At 53.4% G+C, this 23778-nt stretch overlaps 1 protein-coding gene across 1 annotated transcript in view; it reads right to left on the reverse strand.

The window, feature by feature from the left end:
• Positions 1–15440: 15440 nt before the first annotated feature.
• PRKCI (protein kinase C iota) overlaps positions 15441–23778 on the reverse strand; it is a 57161-nt gene continuing 48823 nt past the window's right edge. Inside the window, exons 16-18 of the mRNA XM_078873380.1 lie at positions 20725–20814; positions 19536–19651; positions 15441–18780 (exon numbers count right to left, since the gene is read on the reverse strand). Coding sequence (XP_078729506.1) covers positions 18693–18780; positions 19536–19651; positions 20725–20814 — 294 coding nt within the window. The 3' untranslated portion in view covers positions 15441–18692. The remainder of the gene's footprint in view (positions 18781–19535; positions 19652–20724; positions 20815–23778) is intronic.

Consider the following 23778-nt stretch of genomic DNA (forward strand, 5'->3'; position numbering starts at 1 on the left):
CGTGGTCCCGGGACTGACAGGGAACCATCGAGAATGGTCGAAGCTGTCCATGTACGATTGGCTGGGGGAACCACGTGACGAAGGGATTAAGAGCGAGTGGAGGGGAACGATTGTGAGCAGACTGGAACTAACGAGAGCAGGGTCACGCGCGGACGGGGGTTGGGGTTGCCACGTGCGCGGTGGGGACTTAGTGCGTGGTCTGTCCTCTCTCCGTTGTCTGCCAGCAACGGAGAGTGAGTGAGCAAAGTGTATTGTGGAGTGGAAATAAAAGGACCGATTCCGAAGCCGTCTCTGGAAGGATTATTACACTGGTGTCAGAAGTAATTCTGCGACTGTTTGGACGATCGTCAAGATGTCTAAACACCTCAGAAAAAAGAACCTGCCCGTGCCTCTGTCGGAGGAAGAGGCCGAGACGGAGGAGGATGAGCTGTTGGGAGCTACAGCCCTGGTGCCGCCGACTGACGACGCTCGCCTCGACGCCTCTCAGCGTCGACCGCGGGAAGATGCGACCACCGCAGGACCGAGAGACGAATGGCGGCTGATGGCGGAGCAGATTGAGTCGTTGCGCGCAATTCTGCTAAGCCTGGTGACCGCGGTGGCGTCCTCACCAGCCGTGGGTCGCCAGATCGCCGATCAGCTGGACGCCGCGGGAAGGGGTCCTGCTATAGAAGCGGGACCCGCCATTGCTCCTGCCACGCGGGAGGACGCCGTCGTCTTGGGTGGGGCGGCTGCGCCGGAGTCGTCGGCCGCCATTTTGGGCGCGCCTGCTACCACGCGGACGCCGGACGCCATTTTGTCTGTACCGAGCGGAGAGCGGGAACGGCGGCCGGAGACGCCCGCGGCACGCGCCTGCCACCGCAGACATCGCCTTCCACAAATGAAAGAATTTATCGCCGGGGGCGATTGGAGTGCTTTTACGTGGCGCTTCGAGTCGGCTTTTAGATCTGTCAACTGGACGGAGGAAGAAGCGCTGGGAGCGCTACCTACGCTGCTCGATGATGTGTCTCTGGGAGTCTTCCGCTCCATTCCGGCGTCCAAGAAGAAGACACTGCAGGATGCGTTCACAGAGATGGCGGAATTTTACGACCCGCCGACATCGGCCACCAGAAAATTTATGTCGCGTCGCCGGGCACCGGAGGAATCGCCGTTGGCCTATCGGGGGGCGTTGATGGCGATGGCCATGGCCGCCTACCCCGACGCAACGGCCGAGCATTTGGATCCACTCATCCTTTCCCGCATGCTGGAGTTGTCTCAGGAGCTCAACATCTCTCTACCAGTGTGCGGCCACGAACCGCTTTCATCGCGGTGGGTGGCGCGCTGCCTGGACGCTAAGTATAATCTCAAGCGGTGGGACCAGATGGCGGCGTGGACGGGGAAACCCGAGATCGACGGGCCGCCTCTGGGGTGGTCTCCGCGACTGGTTGTCCACTGCTCCGACGACTCGGGCGACGACGACATGCTGGCTGCTGCTGTCCCGCGTAGGATTCCGGGCCGGCGGCTGCGTGACCAGCGGGACGACTACACGGCCCGACCGCGTGCGAGGGCCGGGTCGTCCGACCACCGGCCGACGTCGGCCGCGTGTTTTAAGTGCGGCAGATGGGGCCACTTCGCCCGTGACTGCCGCTGCCGACCTCTGCTGTCGCCTCCTCCGCCAAGGGGACATCCATATCCTCTACCTGCCGCGGAACTGCAACAACCTCGGGCGAGTCGGCACAAATCGGACACCCGGCAGGTCATGTCACATCACTCATCCACTCGCACTCATTCTTACACTCCTAAGGCCGATTTTAATTCTCCTGCTCCATTGACACGCTCTGCTACACAGTGGAAGAAATTGGCTCGCAGGATTGTGGCTGCGGCGTCGGGCTCGTCGACGGTACGTGGTACCATCGACGGCGTTGACGTCCGTATCTTGGTGGACACTGGCGCATCGGCTACCATCATTTCGGATGTAATTTTTCATTTGTTGTCCATTCCTGCGTCGAGAATACGCAAGGTTAATGATGCGTGTGTTGCCGCCAATGGGGGGAGCATGGGTATCTGCGGACAGGTGGATGTGCGCATCGCTATCGGAAATATTACCGCCGCAGGACCTGTGTTAATTTCTCGCTCGCTAGCTGTTCCATGCTTGTTGGGGACGGATTTCTTGCGCCGGATGCCGTTGCGAAAACGGGTCGACCAGGACTGTTTGGAAATGCCGGGGGGTCGTAGGATGGCGTTCCTGCCTTCCCTGCTGGCCAAGGCGCCTACAGGTAACGCAGTTACTGCTGTAGTTGCGGCTACGGTGGAAGTTCCATCGGGGGCGCAAATGCTCATTCCGCTACGTTACCGAAAACCGCTTCAAATGGGAAGGGGTGCGAAAGGCGTGCTATTATCCCCATCGAATTCCGTATCGAAATCCTTTTCTTTGGCGGCGGCACAAACGATTGTGCGCCCAGGTCAGGCACCTTTCATACAGGTCTTGAATGGGGGACCTGATCGCGTTGTTGTTCCGGAGGGATCGGTGCTGGCTCACGCCACTACCGATTTCGCCTCTTGTGAAAAACCGCCGCGCGCTCGGATGCCTGCTGATGGGTCTCCGCATGATCGTTCACAAGAACGCTGGATCGCGGATTTATGCGGAGAGAATTCTTCCTTGTCAAATGAACATAGGAACGCCTTGCGTTCGCTGTTGCTGCAGTACGCTGATGTGTTCAGCAGGAATGATTTGGACCTCGGACGCACATCGCTTTTGTCGCACCATATTGAAACCGGTGCATCGCCACCTGTCTGTATGCACCCTCACCGCATGAGCCCGGCGGAAAGGGAACACGTGCGTGGGGCGGTAGATGAATTGCTGGCGGCGGATATTATCTCGCCATCCAACAGTCCTTGGGGCGCGCCCGTCGTTTTGGTTAAGAAAAAAGATGGTGGTACGAGGTTTTGCGTTGATTTCCGCCGGTTGAACAAAATCTCGGTAGCGGACGCGTACCCCTTACCGAGGATGGATGACTCATTGGATGCTTTATCGGGTGCTAAATTATTTTCCACCCTTGACCTGTCCTCGGGCTTCTGGCAGCTTCCCCTCGATGACGAGTCAAAACCCAAAACGGCATTCCGCACGCCGCAAGGCCTCTTTGAATTTAATCGGTTGCCGATGGGCCTGAACGCGGCTCCGGCCACGTTTCAGCGGCTCATGGAGTTGGTGTTGGTGGGACTGCAGTGGGAAACGTGCCTCATATATCTAGACGATATAATTGTCTTTAGCCGCACGTTCGAGGAACACCTCCAACGCCTTGAGACAGTTTTTCAAAGAATGCGGGCGGCTGACCTTAAGTTTAAACCGAAGAAATGCCACCTCCTGCAACACTCCGTCCGTTATCTGGGTCATATTGTCAGTTCGGACGGCGTATCCACTCACCCTCTGAAAACGAAGTGTGTACGTGAGTGGCCCACACCCACCTCAGTGGGTGATGTTCGGCGGTTTATTGGATTCGCTTCCTATTATCGCCGCTTCGTTAAGAACTTTGCGACGTTGGCAAAACCATTACACGTTCTGACTGGCAAAAATCAAAGGTTTAAATGGGGGGTGGAGGAAGAAAGTTCCTTTATGGCACTTCGGGACCACCTCGCCACGGCGCCTACATTAGATTACCCAGATTTTTCACAGCCGTTCATCCTTGATACGGATGCTAGTGATATCGGCATTGGGGCCGTTTTGTCGCAACGTAAGGATGGGGTTGAGAGAGTGGTGGCGTATGGCAGCAGGGTTCTGTCCCCTGCGGAAACGCGATATTGCGTGACAAGGCGGGAACTTTTGGCAATTGTCCATTTTGTTCGATTGTACCGACCGTACCTGTATGGACGGAAATTCCTGGTCCGCACTGATCATGCGGGTTTGCAATATTCCCTCAAGTTGGATCAGCCGTCAGGCCAATTGGCCCGGTGGTTGGAATTTTCCTTCGATATAACGTACCGAAAGGGAGCCCGTCATGCGAACGCTGATGCGCTCTCAAGGCTGCCGCCCGTTCCTCCGTGCACTTGCCTGACGGGCACGCACCGCTGCGCCGCACCGCCCACGTCGCCCTGCCCGGTTATGGGGGCGATAGCGAATGAGGACGACGCAGGGGCGAAAGCGAAAGAGGAGGACCAGCAGGTGTCGGTGGACACCGATGACACCTTATGGCTGCCGCACGCGGTCTGGTTGCGCGAGCAGGAGGCCGATGCCTCGCTGTCTCCACTACGTAAATTGGTTGGGAAACAGAAATCGCAATTGGCGGGCTGGAAGTGGCAGATGTTCCGGGGTAAGTCAGGATTGCTAATGTGTACCGACGGGGTGTCTGACCGACCACGCTTGGTGGTGCCTACTTCGCTTCGCTACGACCTGCTCCGTGCTCTGCACGCTGATAAGTTGATGCACCTTGGCGTCCAAAAGACTGTGGCCGCGATGCAAAAGGATTTTTTCGGGGCCGGTATGACGGCGGACATCAATGATTTTGTCCGCTCGTGCCATGACTGTGCGAAAAGGAAGCCGCCTCGGAACCGCTATGTACCACCGTTGCGTTCCATTGAAGTGTCCCGTTTTAACGAATTAGTGGCTCTCGACATTCTGGGGCCGTTTCCCCCGTCGGCTAGGGGCAATAAATACCTTCTGGTCGGGGTGGAATATTTTTCTCGATGGCCGATGGCCTGGCCTCTGCCCGACCAAACGGCAGCGTCCATCACCGACGCTTTCTTGAACGGGTATGTCATGGACAAGGGGGCACCTGAAAGGCTGCTCACAGATCAAGGCCGGAATTTCTCCCCTAAATTGCTTAGGGAAGTTTGTGACGCGCTAGGTACAAAGAAAGTTCGCACCTCCCCATACCATCCACAAACAGATGGTATGGTGGAACGATTCAATCGTACCCTTTCCGCTATGCTTTGTCACACGGTCAGTGAAAAGCAAACCGATTGGGACTTGCACATACCAGGCGTTTTGGCGGCATACCGCATGGTTCCGCACACGTCCACGGGATACTCACCGTTTTTTTTGATGTATGGCCGTGAAAATGTTCCACCCATCGATGTGCAACTGGGTACGCCGAGTAAACAACCGTCCCGCTCCCTGCCTGACCACGTGCGTGACTCGCTTGAATGAGTAACGGAAGCGCGAGAGGCTGCCCGGTGTGCGACGGCCCGTGCTCAGGCAAGGAACGAACGGTACGCACGTCGATCGCATACTCGCATGCCTTGGTCAGTGGGAGACCTGGCGTGGCTCCACTGCCCCCAGGTACCAGCGGGCACATCCCCTAAACTGCACAGGCCATGGCGGGGGCCTGTGACGCTCGTAGACGTTCGGAACTCGCAAAGTATCCGCGTTCAATACGGCAAACGTCGGTGGTATGTTCATTCCTCGCGACTTAAACCCTATGTTGACGCGCGTGTCGGTCCTTCATCCCCAATAGCTGACCTGCCGGGTTCTGCTGGGTCGACTACGCCGCTGGACACGCCCGTTGATCCCAGGAGGGATTGTGTTGTGCCTCCTGCAGATGAACAGGTTCTGAGGGCTGGGGAAGCCCCCGCTGCCCCCCCTCCAACGGGGCCCGCCCTGGACGTGACCAAGCACCAACAACCGACTTCTTCTTCAAGCCTGCCACCTCCTGTCCATCCGGAAGCAAAGCGACCTTGCGCTGGGAGCGGAGAGGGTCCCGCGTCGCGTACGCGGTCGAAATCTCTTCCGTTTCGTTAACGTTTGATCGTTTCGCTCATTCCCTGTCGTTACCGCGCTGCAGGGGCGCCCTAATGTATGTTGTGATTTTTTTTTATTTTTTTTATTATTATGGGTGACTGTTTTAAATGTTGTTAGGCGCGGGAACGCCGGTTCACCCTCAAATTGTTAAACGCACCTTGGTGCCCTAATAAGATGTTGCGGAATTGGTTCTTCACTCTTTTCCCAGCCGAGACGGCTAAATTTTTTCACTGGGGGGGGGGGTGATGTAATAACAGCCATAGAGGGTTCACGTGGGGATTGGCTTGCCGGTCCTGCTTGTAGCCAATAAGGGTTGAGATAGGGACCATGGCCCATGCGTCATCACGACAGGTCATCAGGAGTGATTGGCCTAGCCATTCGGGGCCCCAGCCAATGGGGAGCCGGATGAGGGGCGTGGTCCCGGGACTGACAGGGAACCATCGAGAATGGTCGAAGCTGTCCATGTACGATTGGCTGGGGGAACCACGTGACGAAGGGATTAAGAGCGAGTGGAGGGGAACGATCGTGAGCAGACTGGAACTAACGAGAGCAGGGTCACGCGCGGACGGGGGCTGGGGTTGCCACGTGCGCGGTGGGGACTTAGTGCGTGGTCTGTCCTCTCTCCGTTGTCTGCCAGCAACGGAGAGTGAGTGAGCAAAGTGTATTGTGGAGTGGAAATAAAAGGACCGATTCCGAAGCTGTCTCTGGAAGGATTATTACACAGGTAACGAGCTGAGATTATGAGCACACTCTTAAAGGGAGTGCTCCTAATCTCAGCTTGTTACCTGTATAAAAGACACCTGTTCACAGAAGAAATCAATCAATCAGATTCCAAACTCTCCACCATGGCCAAGACCAAAGAGCTCTCCAAAGATGTCAGGGACAAGATTGTAGATCTACACAAGGCTGGGAATGGGCTACAAGACCATCGCCAAGCAGCTTGGTGAGAAGGTGACAACAGTTGGTGCGATTATTCGCAAATGGAAGAAACACAAAAGAACTGTCAATCTCCCTCGGCCTGGGGCTCCATGCAAGATCTCACCTCGTGGAGTTGCAATGATCATGAGAACGGTGAGGAATCAGCCCAGAACTACACGGGAGGATCTTGTCAATGATCTCAAGGCAGCTGGGACCATAGTCACCAAGAAAACAGTTGGTAACACACTACGCCGTGAAGGACTGAAATCCTGCAGCGCCCGCAAGGTCCCCCTGCTCAAGAAAGCACATATACATGCCCGTCTGAAGTTTGCCAATGAACATCTGAATGATTCAGAGGACAACTGGGTGAAAGTGTTGTGGTCAGATGAGACCAAAATGGAGCTCTTTGGCATAAACTCAACTCGCCGTGTTTGGAGGAGGAGGAATGCTGCATATGACCCCAAGAACACCATTCCCACCGTCAAACATGGAGGTGGAAACATTATGCTTTGGGGGTGTTTTTCTGCTAAGGGGACAGGACAACTTCACCGCATCAAAGGGACGATGGACGGGGCCATGTACCGTCAACTCTTGGGTGAGAACCTCCTTCCCTCAACCAGGGCATTGAAAATGGGTCGTGGATGGGTATTCCAGCATGACAATGACCCAAAACACACGGCGAAGGCAACAAAGGAGTGGCTCAAGAAGAAGCAGATTAAGGTCCTGGAGTGGCCTAGCCAGTCTCCAGACCTTAATCCCACAGGAAATCTGTGGAGGGAGCTGAAGGTTCGAGTTGCCAAACGTCAGCCTCGAAACCTTAATGACTTGGATTAGATCTGCAAAGAGGAGTGGGACAAAATCCCTCCTGTGATGTGTGCAAACCTGGTGGCCAACTACAAGAAACGTCTGACCTCTGTGATTGCCAACAAGGGTTTTGCCACCAAGTACTAAGTCATGTTTTGCAGAGGGGTCAAATACTTATTTCCCTCATTAAAATGCAAATCAATTTATAACATTTTTGACATGCGTTTTTCTGGATTTTTTTGTTGTTATTCTGTCTCTCACTATTCAAATAAACCTACCATTAAAATTATAGACTGATCATTTCTTTGTCAGTGGGCAAACGTACAAAATCAGCAGCGGATCAAATACTTTTTTCCCTCACTGTAGCAAGATCTGAAATCGCTATCCTCAAAAACGCTAAGAAACCCATTTGCAACATCAGCAAGGACGAGCGTTTTGAACTCGCTCAATTGAAAAAGAGAGATGACATTGTCATCCTCTCAGCCGACAAGGGCAATGCCACTGTCATCATGGATAAAACCACTTACAACAAAATTTAGGACCTTCTTAATGATGGCTACGACAAACAACAATATCATCACTAATTCGACTTATCTAATCGAACCGACCAAGCAGCTCTCTCTAAAACCTTCGGCTGCTAGACCACCCAGATATTACGGCCTTCCAAAAATCCATCAAGAAGGTACCCCGCTCCGTCCTATCGCCTCCACCATTAACTCACCCACCCACAAACTGGCCCAATTTCTGTCTGAGACCCTGCTTTCTTTCACGGGCAAGACCACCTCAGCTGTACTTACTCAGCTCATTTGGTTTCTCTAATCAAGGACATCTCACTGTCTCCAGATGATTTGCTTGTCAGTTTCAATGTGGTATCGCTGTTCACCAAGGTACCTGTACTTGACACCATTGCAATCATTGAAGACTTTGTCCAACAGGGACTGAATCCTGATGTACCAACTTTGGTGAGGCATTGCCTTACCAACACTTACTTCAGCTGGAATGGTACATTCTACAAACAAAATGAGGGTACCCCAATGGGTTCTCCCTTATCGCCAGTGGTCGCAAATGTTTTCATGGAGAAATTTGAGACAGATGCCATCCAGACATCCACCCTACGGCCGTCCTTCTTTGTGGAAGAGATACATAGATGACACGTTCGTCATCTGGCCACATGGCCTGCCAGCACTGAACCAATTTTTCAACCACATCAATTCCATACACCCATCCATAAAATTCACCATGGAAGTGGAAAATGATGGCAAGCTACCATTCCTGGATGTTTTGATTGAGAAGAGACCTGATGGCTCGTTGGGACATTCGGTCGACAGGAAAGCCACCCACACGGATTCCTATCTAAAGCCCGATTCCCACCACCATCCAGCCCAGAAGAATTCCCTCCTCAAAACACTACACCATAGGGCCCGTTGCATCTCCGACCAGCACCACCTATCCAGTGAACTGGAGCACGTACGCCAAGCCCTAAAGATGAATGGATATTCGGATTGCACAATCCGCAAAGCTGTATCCCCAACCATAGGGAGAGAACCATCTGAGGACCCAATGGAAACCATCACCTTGCCATACATAGCAGGGGTGACCAAAAATGTTTCCAAAATCTTGAACAAACACAAGATCCAGGTTCGATTCAACACAGTACACAAAATCCGTGATTTGATCCCATCTGTGAAAGATGTGATTCCTGACATGCAATACCCTGGTGTCTACAAACTAAGTTGTGTCTGCGGTAGCAGTTACATTGGCGAAACGAAACGACATGTCTCGTACCGTGTTCGCGAACACAAGGCAGATTTGAAACACGGCAGAACCAATACCTCTGCCGTGGCTGATCACTGTTTGAACGCGGTGGGCTCACACGATATTGTCTTTTCCGAGACCAAGATACTCTGCAAACTTTCGGGCTACCATGAAAGATTTGTCCATAAAGCCATCCAGATTCATAAAGACATAACCTAAACCGAGAAGATGGATACAATTTAAGCAATCATTGGAAGGACATGATCAACCAGGTAAAGTTTTAGCTGCTTTGATGTTTCCTTCCTACCTGCCAATTTTAGCCGACTCTCAAATTTCCGGGCTTTCACCGAGCTTACATTTACACTGACAAGCGGATTTCCGGGCCCGGCCCTTGCCGAGCACACATTTACATTTACAAGCCAATTTCTCTCTCCTACTCGCTCTCCCCTGCTCGCTCCGACATTAACATTAGCTGCCCCGCCCATCTCTAAACCTTTATAAACAGCCTGCCTCAGCAGATTCCTCCTCTTCACCTGAAGACGGTTGCTTGTGTTGCAATCGAAACGTCGTGATCTGTTATTTTTTCTACCTACGTGACTTTACCGAAAGAACCGAACAGTAAATAAGAATAGGTTTTACCCTTTCTGCCAATAAAACAGTTGTGTTAAGATGTTCAAACACCAAATAGAACACTTTTGCAAAGCATCAAGTCTGCATTAACCACAGAGGACGTGTAGTGAACATGCAAACAAACATTGCTCTGATAATATCTGCATTGTCTTTGAAACTGATTGGCCTACACCAGAGACAGAAACCTTCTTCATGGTTGAACAAAATCAAACTCGATGAAACTTGCAAGCTCCTCGCTTCAGCTTCGGTCTTCATCGATTCCAAAATATCCTACTCCACAGGATAAAAAAAAATCAAACAATGACGAAATAATAAAAAATTGATTGTTTTTAATTCCATAATTTCTATGTAGTGTCTTCCGTCGTACAAAACAAGAAATCGGCATAAAATACAGTTAGTGTCGAGAACGGGTGCTGGAATACGCACGCACACACAACACATATGCATAAAGGTTAGTCAGCAGTGCCGCGAGGTGTGTTGAGAGAATGTTGTCTTCCAACACGCAGTAGTTTTCATCGAAAGTTATCACTTTCTAGCGCATTACATTTGTTTTTTTATATATAATCCCTTGACCACCCCTTGCGTATACGTGTGTATAAATGTCATCGCGTTTTTTTATCCTTGCAGAAGCGTAACCAAGTCGTCTCGGTGAAGTCGCCTACTCTAAAGCTACTATGGGGACCGCATGGTGAACTGGCAGCTTCCCTCCCCTCCCTTAATCCCGCCACAAAGACCCCCCTATAGCCTTCACAGACTGTTGGGGCAAGTGATGTTAGCGAGCACCTATGAAGGCCGGCACAGCACACGAGGGGTGGATTTCCAGCACCACGCCCGGCCGCCTTTGTTTCCCCGGTGGCGAAGTTTACTACACACCGCACCAGGTACTCATTTGAGGCTGAGTCGACCTAGGGGAGCCCAGGACCAGTTCAGATAATCGCCACCGGTGTTGGCCGTGAGCGGGAATCGAACTCGGCTCACCATGTTCGGGGGCAGCACGTGAACCGCTGCACCACCGCTCCCACCACGCTCAATCAGCCACTAGCACCGCCTACTCAGTGAGCCCCGCCCACTTTCACACCGGCACGCCCACTCCATCGCTATCCCCGCCCACTGCTGATGCAGACCCGCCCACCACCCGGGTCACGGTGAGTTGGGCAAGAGGCCATAACATTTGAAAACCGACTTAAAGCTTTCGTGACTGCAGGAATTAATATTCTTTGGGTCTTTCGGTGAAGCCACGTAGATAGAAAAAAATATAACATGTCATAACATCCTGCCTCAGCAGCTCTCGATATTTTTTCACCTGATGACGATTGCTTGCGTTACGATCGAAACGTCGTGATATTTTTTTAATTTTTTCTATCTATGTGGCTTTACCGAAAGACCCAAAGAATATTTGAAAACCGGTGACAAAAATCTCAACTTTTTTTTTCCCCCCCTCCCCCCCCCGCTAAAATCTTCTGGATATCCCGGGCAGACTTTCTGAAACCGCCGGGCCTGTCCCGGCCAAACTGGGACGCTTGGGTAGTTTTCAGCTACCCGACTTTTAATAACCATCGGATACTCAGAAACTCCAGTCCCCTCTCCCACCATTGTTTTGGCTATTTCTAGTTTCCAATCGTCTTGTATGTCGAAATGAATATGAACCTGGGTGTTATAGCACACACCCCTGTGATTGCGGTTGGTGGATCACACACAGACCATTCCGCGGGTATGCGTGCTCAGGTGTTGGCTGCACGCCTGCAGGATGGTCCCAGAGTACAGCTAGTAGGTTGCTGCTGGTTTATCTGTTTGGAATTGAGTGTTTCAGCCCGTGTGGGTTTTATCCATTTGCTCAAGTGTCTATCCACGAGGCCATCACGTGATTAGCCAAAGCACAGAGGCCCTCCTGAAAACGCATCTTAAGACTCAAGCGAGGCTTGTGCTGGGTAAATACACACCCACTCGTTTCAATAATGACAACGGTTCACTTATCGACCGCTGCACGTATCAAGTAATGTGGTATAACGCCATTACTGCGATGACGATGTGATATGACGGCTGCGGCTGTGAAGACAGGTAAACGTGGAAACCTTGACCGGAATCCACGGAGTTTGTGCAACCCCGAACATTACAGACTATGGGCCCTCCGGGCTCCCAGTGCTATCTAGTTAAATAGAGCTCTCAGGATTTGCCAGACAACGCTCCTCCTCCCTTCACCGCCGCGACGCGGCCGTCGATCTACAAGAACAAAAAATTGTTCCGAGCGAAAGCGCCCTCGGTTCAGACTCAACGCAAATGCAGTCCACACCATGGCACGTGTTCAGAATAGGCGGGCTGTGTTCCGAACGCGCGCACGCACCCACCCACGCCCACACATGTACATACATGTGAGCGACACGTGGCGATACAAGTGTCTGACCGCACGACGAGACACCCGATCGATGTCTTTTCAGAGCCGTTCTATGAACGTGACCCGGACCCCGGTATTGAAGTCGCACGGTCGCTGGTGTCGCACAGCACCGTTGTCAATGGGGCGCCACGGTGGCTAGGAGATGTTAACTACCTCGCCTGGTCTACATGAGGTCGTGGGTTCGATCCCCACCGACGCCTGCTGTATATGTGGAGTTTGTGGTGTACAGTATATATCTCTCTCTCTCTCTCATCATCAACATCATCACGGTGGCTAGAATGTTAACTACCTCGCCTGGTCTACAGGTCGTGGGTTCGATCCCGACCTTGAAGCCTGCTGTATATGTGGAGTTTGCGGTGTCTCTCTTCCCGTGGTCGCGTGGATTTTTCTCCGGATTCCTCCAGGTTTTCCCCTCCACATTAAGAATCAACATTACGCGCATAGAGTATTTGGCTGCTATACATTTCTATATGATGATAAGCCACTTCTTTGAGCTGTCATTTGTGATAGCCAGGTCGCTTCTGAAAAAAGCTATGTATAGCTCAGTGGGCCTTACCTGGTAAATTAAAATAGTTGATGATTTTAGTTTTAAGCCTGTAGCGATGGGCGACTGGACGGAGCTGTAATCTTAGGCAATCAAAGTGGGCGGTTCACCTGTCGCAACACTCACCAATGGGATTACTCGATCCTTTGATTGGCTTGGCAATGAATGGGCGCAGCGATGTACCCCCTCGATTATTTTGGGATTGATGAATAAAAAAGGTCATTTTTACATTGTAGTCGGATTGATTACGAACAGAATCGATATAATATTGCCTCTATTGAGGTTCTGCAAGATCATACATGACTGAGCGGCGACCTGCGATTTCGTGGGCTGTCCCATGTCACCGTATTACGCGAGCGTGAGCGGCAGCTCGAACCGTCGAAACCAATTTCATTTCAGCGTCACAACATTTTGCTTAAAGTTATAACATCGACTGGGCCGTGCCTAGCCCCCTACGACCTCCCCCCACCCACCCACACCAACCACAAGGGTTGCCCCTGCTTCACAACACCGTGACGATCAACCAATGGTGGCGCGCACGTGGCACGCGGTCGGACACAGCCGTCGCCGCCGCGCACGTGACCGCTTCGGCGATGCGATCTATGTCCGACGTGGCGGTGACGAGAGCAGGAGCAGCAGCAGCGACAAGAAACACGTCAAACAAGCACGGAGGCAAGCCCCCCCCCTCGTTTATACACAAACCGCGCGTTAGAAGCTGCCCAAAGTTTAGCGGCCGCTAAAACGCCCCCCCCCCCTCCCCAGAGAGCGGGTAAATTAAACTTTGAACAAAAAATGTGCGTTTCGTTCGTTGAGATTTTGCGACCGATATCGTCACTTTGGTTTCATTCGTCTCGTTCATTGTTGAGAATGGCCACGGCTGAGGTTTTTTTATGGATGGGCAAGAGTGCTTTTTTTCTTCGCAGTATCTTCAACATCAAACCCAAGGGGCTCGTACCGGTGGTTCCGACATGACTCGTGTGTGCGCGAGCGCCTCGTTCCGAGTGATTGGCTTCAGTGTCGCACGCTCCACAGCGACGGGTGCCGGCCCGACGCCCCCAAATATGAAAAGACGCAAACGCCGCCAAAGTACTACGGAAATCTCAATTCAATCGCGCGTAGTTTAGTGTCTGTTAGCAAGTGGCCTCGCTAGTTAGTGGAGATGATTACACAGTTCCAGCAGCATAGTAACCCTCCCCCAGTAGTGTTTTCATCGTTTCGTCATAATTGGGAATCATCTGCACGGCGTTGTCTGTTGCAAGATTGGCGCCACGGTGGCTAGGAGATGTTAACCACCTCGCCTGGTATACAGGAGCTCGTGGGTTCGATCCTGACCCTGACGCCTGCTGTATTTTTTGAGTTTGCATCATCTCCATGTGGTCGCGTCCTCCGGGTTTTTGGCTGCTATAAATTTCCACGTGATAAGCCACGGAGGTTGACCCATCATTTGTGGCCAGGTCGCTTCTGAAAAAAGAGCTACACATAGCTCGGTGTGGCCTTACCTGGTAAAATAAAATATAGTTTAGTTTTTACTTTATCCCTGAGGCCGCCTTTAAAGGTTGCTTGGGGTGGTGACCAATGGTGCAAACTGGCGAATGCCAATGACGACATTCTCCCATCACTTCATCTCTGGACACAAACGCGTGCGATGGCAAGCCCTTCGCGGTGTTCCTTGGAGAACGTCGCTTGGGCACGGGGACGTGTTCTTACGCAACGGGGCGGTTTACAGATGCCAAATCTTTGTCTGGGCACGGTTAACACCGCCCACGGGTAGACACGAGTAGCATTTGCCACCCAGGTGACCCCAACTAAGCCCCCCCCCCCTCTTGGCTCGTGGGCCAAGGTATCGCCAAACAGCTTCCACTTGGACGATCCAGGAGCGAGTTGCCAGATTATTCTGGTTCTGTTTTAAGTGGACGACCTTTCTTTTTTTTTTTTGGGGGGGGGGCACATCTTGTAAATCCCGCACGGCGGACATCGCTTTGTATGTGTGTCTGTTGAACTTCCTTCGCACCGTACGTAGCCAACCGAGCTCATCGTCGAAGGCGCTTTAAACTGAACAGTAACGGAAACAACAGCAGCAGACCCCTGACGGGGCCTCAACCATCCCACAGCAGTGTACCCGCCAAAGCCGAACTCGACTCGGATTAAAATTTGCGTTTTGTAACTTGTCGACGCCACCACTCATCCTTATGGCCGCGCAAACCTCGCGTCTGCGTTGCGGCAAGTTCAAGTGTCGAGCTTAAAACGACAGAATTCAACTTTTGAATGTGAACAGTTATCGCACCGATTTCCATTCGCTTCGTAGCTGCATCTTCGCCGTTTGTTTTGCTTTTGTAATTTTGGCGAACCAAGGGTCGGTCACCCCTTGCAAAAGGGAGAGACCAATAAACCCTGGAAATGTCTCGCTCACACGCTCTCTCACTCGAGTTCTCTCCGAGCTGAACAAAATAAAACTCGGAACTCGCAACTCAAGAGCTCGCTCGATCACTCGCTCGGGAAGGGAGGAAGGGAGCAGCAACGTCAAGCGAGTGGCCATCACCTCGGTGGTGAGCGGTCAGACACGAGTGGGGAGTGCGACAGAGAGACAGCATGCCGCTGAACCGAGCGATGTGGCAGTTCCAGCCGAGAATTTATGAAGACCGTGGCCCCCCCTGCCGTCCCCACCCCACCCCACCGAACTCCCCACATCCCACACTCCACACACGCTGGCCGGCGCTGGAGAATAAAAAATATACTGTCGTTTTACATTTGTCTTAAATTGATCGCATTTGCCGACGTCTTAACCGCGATAATAATAGTATCTCCTAAAGTTCTTATAGTACATTTGGTAAATAAATCCCGACACCGCGTGGTTAACTTGTGCAATGAGGCCCGACTTAAAAGCGTATAGTGTTTCGCGTTTTTGTCTCCATCGTCTCTTCTGCCCCCCCCCACCAACTCGCCACTTAGGGGGCACCGGACCAGGGGTCAAGGATGGAAGAAAGAGGTGGTGGCAGTAGCAGCAGCAGAAAGACAAAAGTAAAAATGTACAACTGGTAAGCAGTCTGCTTCACTGCCCAGTGAGGGAGCCTCCTCCACCGGGGCCCACTCAGGCTGCTGCATCGAGGAGACAGAAGAGGACAACGTGCTCGGGTGAGACTCAGCCCTGGAGCCACCGCTCTGACCAGGGGAGGCAGGGAAGAAGACGGTGGTGGAGAGGACGGGGGGGGGGGTAGCGCCACCGCGACTCCGAGCAGGAGAGAGAGGGGTAAGCGGGCGAGGAAGGGGCCACGATGTTGGCACGGGTAACTGGAGGAGTAAAATTACCGGCCGAGGTAAGGGGAAACTCTTATGCGCAAAAAGGTCACGGGTGGTTGGTGCTTCTTCTCCCAAACCCCTCCCCCCCCCATCACCACCACCCCCAACGTACAGCCGTGTCCAGACACGTGTTCTACATCCCTACCCCCGACCTACAGTCATCAACAAGAGGTCACGATGGACTTCATATTACATTTGACGATTTCTGCGACCTCCGTGCCAAAATCGTAACCCTATGAATGACCGTGTCGGCGGGAAGTTGTAAAGGTAGCGGAGGCAGCAGTGGTGCACCGTGGCTCCCAACGGTGCAGGGAATTAAATGCCCCCCCCCATCCCCCCACATGCCCACGGGGCCCGGTGGCGGTTGCACAACCTGCACCATCAACAGCTACACCGCTGGACTAACGAGCAACAGGCTTGATGTGCTGTCATTCTAAACACGGGTTTGCACGCGTTTTTGCCGATTTACGCTCCCGCGTGCTCACGCTCGCTCGCACACCCGCGTGCTCACGCTCGCTCGCACACCCGCGTGCTCACGCTCGCTCGCGCTCCCGCGTGCTCACGCTCGCTCGCGCTCCCGCGTGCTCACGCTCGCTCGCACTCCCGCGTGCTCACGCTCGCTCGCACACCCGCGTGCTCACGCTCGCTCGCGCTCCCGCGTGCTCACGCTCGCTCGCACTCCCGCGTGCTCACGCTCGCTCGCACACCCGCGTGCTCACGCTCGCTCGCACTCCCGCGTGCTCACGCTCGCTCGCACTCCCGCGTGCTCACGCTCGCTCGCACTCCCGCGTGCTCACGCTCGCTCGCACACCCGCGTGCTCACGCTCGCTCGCACACCCGCGTGCTCACGCTCGCTCGCACACCCGCGTGCTCACGCTCGCTCGCACACCCGCGTGCTCACGCTCGCTCGCACACCCTCGTGCGTTCACTCTCACAAAGGGGCTTGCCGTATAGCCTTCAACCGACTGTTGGGGCAAGTGCTGTTAGCGAGCACCTATAAAGGCTGGCACAGCACACTCGGGGTTGGTCGTGTGGCCAAAATCACGCCCGGCCGCCTTTGTCTCCCCAGCACTGATGTTTACACACTGGTGCTCGTTTAAGGCTCAGTCGACCTAAGGGAGGACCCAGGACCAGTTCAAATATTCGCCACCGTTGGTGGCCTCGAGCGGGAATGCAACTCGGGTCACCGGGTTTCATGGCGCGGCTCTTAGTACGCTGCTGCCACTGCTCCCTGACAGAGCACACCGACTCAGACACTCACTCACACTCACTCATACACACACACTCACTCACACTCATACACCCTCACCACTGACTCACACTCACTCACTCATACACATACACTGACTCACACACACACCAACTCACACACACTCACACATACCCACAAAGCCAAAACGAGACAAAGATCTCCCCCACATAGCCTTCTACAGACTATTGGGGCAAGTGCTGTTAGCGAGCACCTATTAAGACCATGACATAACACAAGGGGGGTGGGGTGTGGCCAGCACCACACCCAGCTACCCTCATCTCTGCAGTGCCGATGTTCACACAAATGCACTGAATATTAAGGCCAAGTCAACCTAGAGGAGTTCCAAGACAAGGTTCGGTGACCACACGTCATCGATGTGATAAACGGCCTGTTGTCGAGCCCAGGTTACACTGTGCGTGGTGGAATGCGTTGACCGCCGGCACCACCGCTCTGCACTTATGTATATGTGTGCTCTCAAACAATCCATAACATTCACACACATACACACACACACAACAAATACAACAAACATCGCCGTGTAGCCTACTAAGGCTGTTATGGGGCAAGTGCTGTTTGCGAGCACCTATGACGGCTCGCACAGCACACGAGGCAGGTGATTGGCCAGCACCACGCCGGGCCGTCTTTGTTTCCCCAGTGCTGATGTTTGGCTACACACCGCACCAGGTACTCATGAAGGCCGAGTTGATCCAAGGAAAGGCCCAGGACCGGTTCTGGATATTGACCCAATTGGCCGTGAGAGTGGGTAATCGAACTCGGGTCGCCGAGTTCCTAGCGCGGTCGCACTAACCGCTGTGCCACCACTCTACACTAGACACGTACCCACGCAATCGCTAGCACGCACATGCACACTTCGACACACGCTCACTCGGTCACATCGGCATCACTCGTGCAATTAGGCTGTGGGAGACAGAGAGAGAGAGAAACGCCTTCAAGCTTCACATCCCCTCAAAGAATCAAAGTGGAACATTCCAAGGTAGACCACCGCACCCCAACGTCCACGGGAGACTTCACAGTAGGCAACTTGCAGGGTGGAATGTACCATTGAAGTATAACTGAACGGCAAGGGGGTGGACGAGGTGGGGGGGGGGTTATGGCAAAGCGTTGGGAGAAGTGGCATCACCCTGTCATGAGTTCCGCTGCATCCGTCGCGAGCGGTGCACACCGCACCGGTTCCAAATCTGGGAGATCCCAAACAGCAGGAGGTGGGGGGGGGGAGGTGTTGAGCGCGTGACAACCTGGAATGTACAACTGCATTGTCGGTAGATGTGGGGGGATTCCGGCCTGCTGTGGTACAGCTGATTGGTGGAGTGCGGCTGGGTGATTGGATGGTAGGCCTGGAGGACAAGGAGGTGGACGAGGAGGTAGAGGCTCAGACGCACTCCTCGGTGGACATGAGCAGGGGGTTGATGTACTCGAAGCCCTCGAACTCTGTCTGGTCAATCTTTTGCAGCACGCTCCTGGGCACAGGCACACGGGGGGGGGAGGGAGGGGGGGGAAGGGGAGGTCAGGGGTCAGGGTCGGCAGGTGCAGCGATAGGGTGAGGGTCACAGGAGGTTAACGGTCAACGCTGGGTTTAGGGTTGGGGAAGGGAGCGGCGGTGACCGGCGGTGTTGAAGCCGGGGCAGGGTTGGGGGATGACGATGGGGTGAGCGTTGGGAGGCTCAGCAAGTGGCTCGTGTAAAGATCTGACCAGGAAAGCCTTCACTGTCTGGCACAGCCGAACAAATTAAATGGTCACGTGCAGACGTGAGTGCTTAACGCGCAATTGGTGTCGTTTCGGCTCGCTTGCCGGTGAGCAGACGAGCACACGCTCACAGACTTAGCGATTGGATACATTTATCCATTGTACATTAGCGAGGCCGTGGGGAGTGGGGGTTACGAGCTAGCAGTGGGGATATCAGAGACGGGGACGACGACGCTGTGGCTGCTACCACACCGAGTGGACTGGGTCGTGGGTTGATCGAGGGGGTGGGTATGGGCTAGCGGTGGGGATATCAGGGACGGCGCACGCCGTGTCTGCTACCACGCCGAGTGGGTCGTGGGTTAATCGGAAGGTATGGGCTTGCAGTGGTGATAGCAGGGACACTGTGGCGGCTTTGGCTGCGACCACACTGACTGGGCTGGGCCCTGGTTTGAGGGGGGGGGGGGGTGAGTGGGCTCGAGGTGGGGGAAGGAGGGACGGGGGTGGTGGACGCCGGGCGGCGCTGCTCACTCGTCGTCGGGGGTGAAGTGCACGGGCTCCGTGGTGAACTGGCTGTCAAAGTTGTCGAGGCCAAAGTCTCCCGCGATGTGAGGCTTGAAGGGAGGAATCACCTGCTTCTGTTCCAGCTGGTGGGGGCGGGGGAGGGAGGGAGTTATGGGGGGTGGGGTGGGGGAGCGCAAGGACAGCGGCGAGGGAGGTCAGTGGGCAGAGGCACGGACACCGGACTTCTGCAGGAACGTGAACACTTATCGGCGTGAACTGGGCTCCCACCCGTCCTGTGTAAGTCTGTGAGTGTCTGTGTAAGTCTGTGAGTGTCTGTGTAATCTGTGAGTGTCTGTGTAAGTCTGTGAGTATCTGTGTAAGTCTGTGAGTGTCTGTGAGTATCTGTGTACATCGGTGAGTGTCTGTGTAAGTTTGTGTATGTCTGTACATCTGTGATTGTCTGTGGAAGTCTGTGCGTGTGTGTAAGCCTATGAGTGTCTGTGTAAGTCTGTGTCTGTGTAAGTCTGTATGAATCTGTAAGTGTATGTGAGCGTCTGTGAGTCTCTGTGTAAGTCTGTGAGTCTCTGTGTAAGTATGTGAGTGTCTGTGTAGGTCTATGAGTCTCTGTGTAAGTCTGTGGGTGTCTGTGTAGGTCTATGAGTCTCTGTGTAAGTCTGTGGGTATCTGTGTAAGTCTTGAGTGTCTGTGTAAGTCTGTGTCTATGTAAGTCTGTATGAATCTGTAAGTGTATGTGAGTGTCTGTGAGTGTCTGTGAGTATCTGTGTACATCGGTGAGTGTCTGTGTAAGTTTGTGTATGTCTGTAAATCTGTGATTGTCTGTGGAAGTCTGTGTGTGTGTGTAAGCCTATGAGTGTCTGTGTAAGTCTGTGTCTGTGTAAGTCTGTATGAATCTGTAAGTGTATGTGAGTGTCTGTGAGTCTATGTGCAAGTCTGTGAGTCTCTGTGTAAGTCTGTGAGTGTCTGTGTAAGTCTGTGACTGTCTGTGTAAGTCTTGAGTGTCTGTGTAAGTCTATGAGTCTCTGTGTACATCGGTGAGTATCTGTGTAAGTTAGTGTATGTCTGTGTACATCTGTGATTGTCTGTGGAAGTCTGTGCGTGTCGGTGTATATCTGTGCATATATATGTAAGTCTATCCGATTGTCTGAGCGAGTGTGTGATAAGTGGGACACGTAGAGAGACAGAAAGAGAGACGCACCATGTCCCACGCAATCGTGCGGAAGAACGCGTGGCTCTGAATATCAGCAAAACCCGTCTGGGGATGGCAGCCAAGTCTCTCCCGGGGGTCCTGAGCACACGGACACAGGGGGATGGACATACGCACGTACGGAGATAGACACACACTCGAAGATAGACACAAACACACTAAAAGATAGACACATACACACATGGAGTTCGACAACAACAACTGCCATTCGCCACTAAGTGGTGGTAAAGTCACCACGACGCTTGTGCCAGGCTATTTGCACATTGAGGCCACGTGAAGTGTCGAACGCCAGCTGGCAGGAGGTCACGGGGCAGACCCAGGTTCCACAGGTCGACTGAGATGACTTACTGATGCACCACCTGTGCCAATTTGCTGTGCTTTAGCCACCCGGCGCTCCGCTCGTTGTTGTGAGCGTCGCTCCTCCACCCTCTGTTGTTGTTGGAGGGCGACTGCCTCCAACTGCCCAGTAGCGTCCTTCACGAGCCTCCTCCACAGAGGCCGATCTTGACACCACTGGTACCAGTCATCGGCAAGTCCACTCAGTGCCACATCCTCCTGTACCACGTCACTCCATCTCTTCTCTAGCCCGTGCCGCGCCCGTTTAGCCCCCTCGATCCGGCCGAACAAAAGGTGTTTGGGCATGCGGTGATTGGGCATGCGGGCTACATGGCCCAGCCAATGCAGCCTTGCCTGCCGGAGGTGCTCACCGATGGGACTTTGCCCAGATCTTTCGAGGATTTGTGAGCTTCTCACACAATCCAGCCTGGTTAAACCCAGGATTGATCGTAGGTAGGCCAGCGTAAATGTTTCAAACCGGCGAAGATGTTCTATTAGGGAGGTCCACGTTTCGCAAGCGTAGAGAAGGGAGGGAATGACCGTGGCTGAGAAGACCCGAAGCTTCGTGCGGAGCGACAGACCAGGTAGCTTCCACGCAGCGTTACGCAACCGATGAAAAGATAATGCCGCTCGACTGATTCGGAGTGAGACCTCTGCTGTTAAACCGGAGCCAGTCATGAGCACACTGCCCAGGTATGGGAAACTCTCCACTCTCTCCACAACTGCCCCATCACCGATTGGGAGTTGTGGGGGTGGAGTGCCCTATGGTACAAAATACCCAGGCAGGTGCTTCGTTATGGTGAGGCTAATGGTAAGGCCCCACCTCTTAGTGGCACACTACAGTTTCAGCAGCAGCGCCTCCAACTCCTCTTGTGAGTGAGCTGCAATTACCAGGTCGTCTGCATACATAACGTGGTTGACCAATAGGGAGCCCTTGACCGCACCCGGGCATCGATCAGCCTCCCATTGCATCTGTACCAGATGTAAATTCCGCCGGTACAGCTACTGAAGGCTTCATGAACTACGTGGTCAAAATAGATGTTAAATAATGTGGGAGCCAGAGGACATCCATGTCGCACCCCAAGGTGCACAGGGAATGGCTCTGACTCCCAGCCACGTAGTTTTACCCGGGCCCGCTCACCATCATGAAGGTCCTTAATGATCGTGAGCAGAGGGTCAGTGACTCCGAAAGCACGAAGAACAACCCAGAGCCCAGGCCTACTGATGGTATCATAGGCCTTGACCAGGTCAATAAAGCAGAGATATAGGTCTTGTTGGCATTCCCTACACCTCTGCTGTAGCAGACGGACAGAAAATATGGCATCTGTGCAGGACCGCCCTTTCCTGAAACCGCATTGGGGCTCCGCAAGCTTTTCCTCAGTGTGCCTAGCAAGGCGATGTTGAATAATCCTTGCCAGGACCTTTCCCGGCACACTGAGGAGTGAGATGCCCCTGTAGTTGTTACAGACTGTGCGGTCCACCTTCTTAAAGAGGGGGACCACCAGGGCATCCTTCCAAACCTGCGGAACCTGTCCAGTGGTCCAGCCTGTTGTTATGATGTCATGTAGGGCAGTCTGTGCACAAACGCCACCCTCCCTCAGCATTTCGCTTGGGAAATCATCTCTGCCCGTTGCCTTTCCTGGTCTCAGACTCTGGATCGCCTTCAATACTTCCTCAACAGACGGCACCTCAGCCAGCCACTCACAGGGGGTGACACCGCAACCTCAGCAGGGTCATCCCCACTTTGTGCCACGATGTTTTCCTGGCTGAAGGATTTCCCCTCCCCCAGGACCTCACAGAAATGCTCAGCAAATCTGCAAACCTGTTCCTGGGGGTCAGAGATTGTATTACCGTATTTCCCCTAATGATGTAATAGGTGTGGCGCTGCAGGTTACTTTTTTGATGGAGTTAAATAGTGATTTGTGATCGCAGGCTACTGAGGAAGACTCCACCTCGTCAGCAACCCGCGACCACCACCCATCCTTGCAGCGCCTCACGGCTCTCCGAACCTCCGAGCGAAGGCTGCGGTAAGCCTCCTCATTCTCTGACGTGGGATGCTGTAGACGATTACAGTGGGCCTGTTGCTTTTTCTCAGCCAGCTTGAACACCTCATCTGTCAGCCAGGGTCTTTGGGGAGGTCTGGACCGCGTACCCAAAGCAGCCATTGCAGCTGCATGAGTCACAGTTCTAAACCTCGCCCATTTACCCTCGACATCAGGATGAGTGGGGGACGATGCCAACCCCAGCCGTAAGCGATGATGAAATTCTCGCTTGCAACTTTCATATAGACACACACAGATAGACAGACACACATGGAGATAGACACGTTCACAAGCAGGTATCTAGACATGTACAGATACACACAGATATGTACAACAACAGCAGCTATTCGCCACTAAGTGGCTATGACACCACTACAGCCTTTGTGCCAGGCTCGGTGCACTTTAAGGCCGTGACGGGAAGCCTGAAAGGCTCGCTGCCAGCAGGTCACCGACTTGAGATGACTGGAAGATGCACCACCTATGCTCCCCACTGTGCCGACTGGCTGTGTTTTAGCCATCCTGGGCTAAACTTGTTGTTGTGAGCTTCCCTCCCACAGAAACAGATACACACAAAGACAAAGATCCCCGTATAGCCTTAACAGACTGTTGGGGCAAGTGCTGTTAATGAGCACCTATGAAGGCCAGAACGGTATTTGAGGGGGTGGGT

The sequence above is a fragment of the Lampetra fluviatilis genome, chromosome 36 (assembly GCF_964198595.1).
Source record: "Lampetra fluviatilis chromosome 36, kcLamFluv1.1, whole genome shotgun sequence".
Taxonomy (NCBI): domain Eukaryota; kingdom Metazoa; phylum Chordata; class Hyperoartia; order Petromyzontiformes; family Petromyzontidae; genus Lampetra; species Lampetra fluviatilis.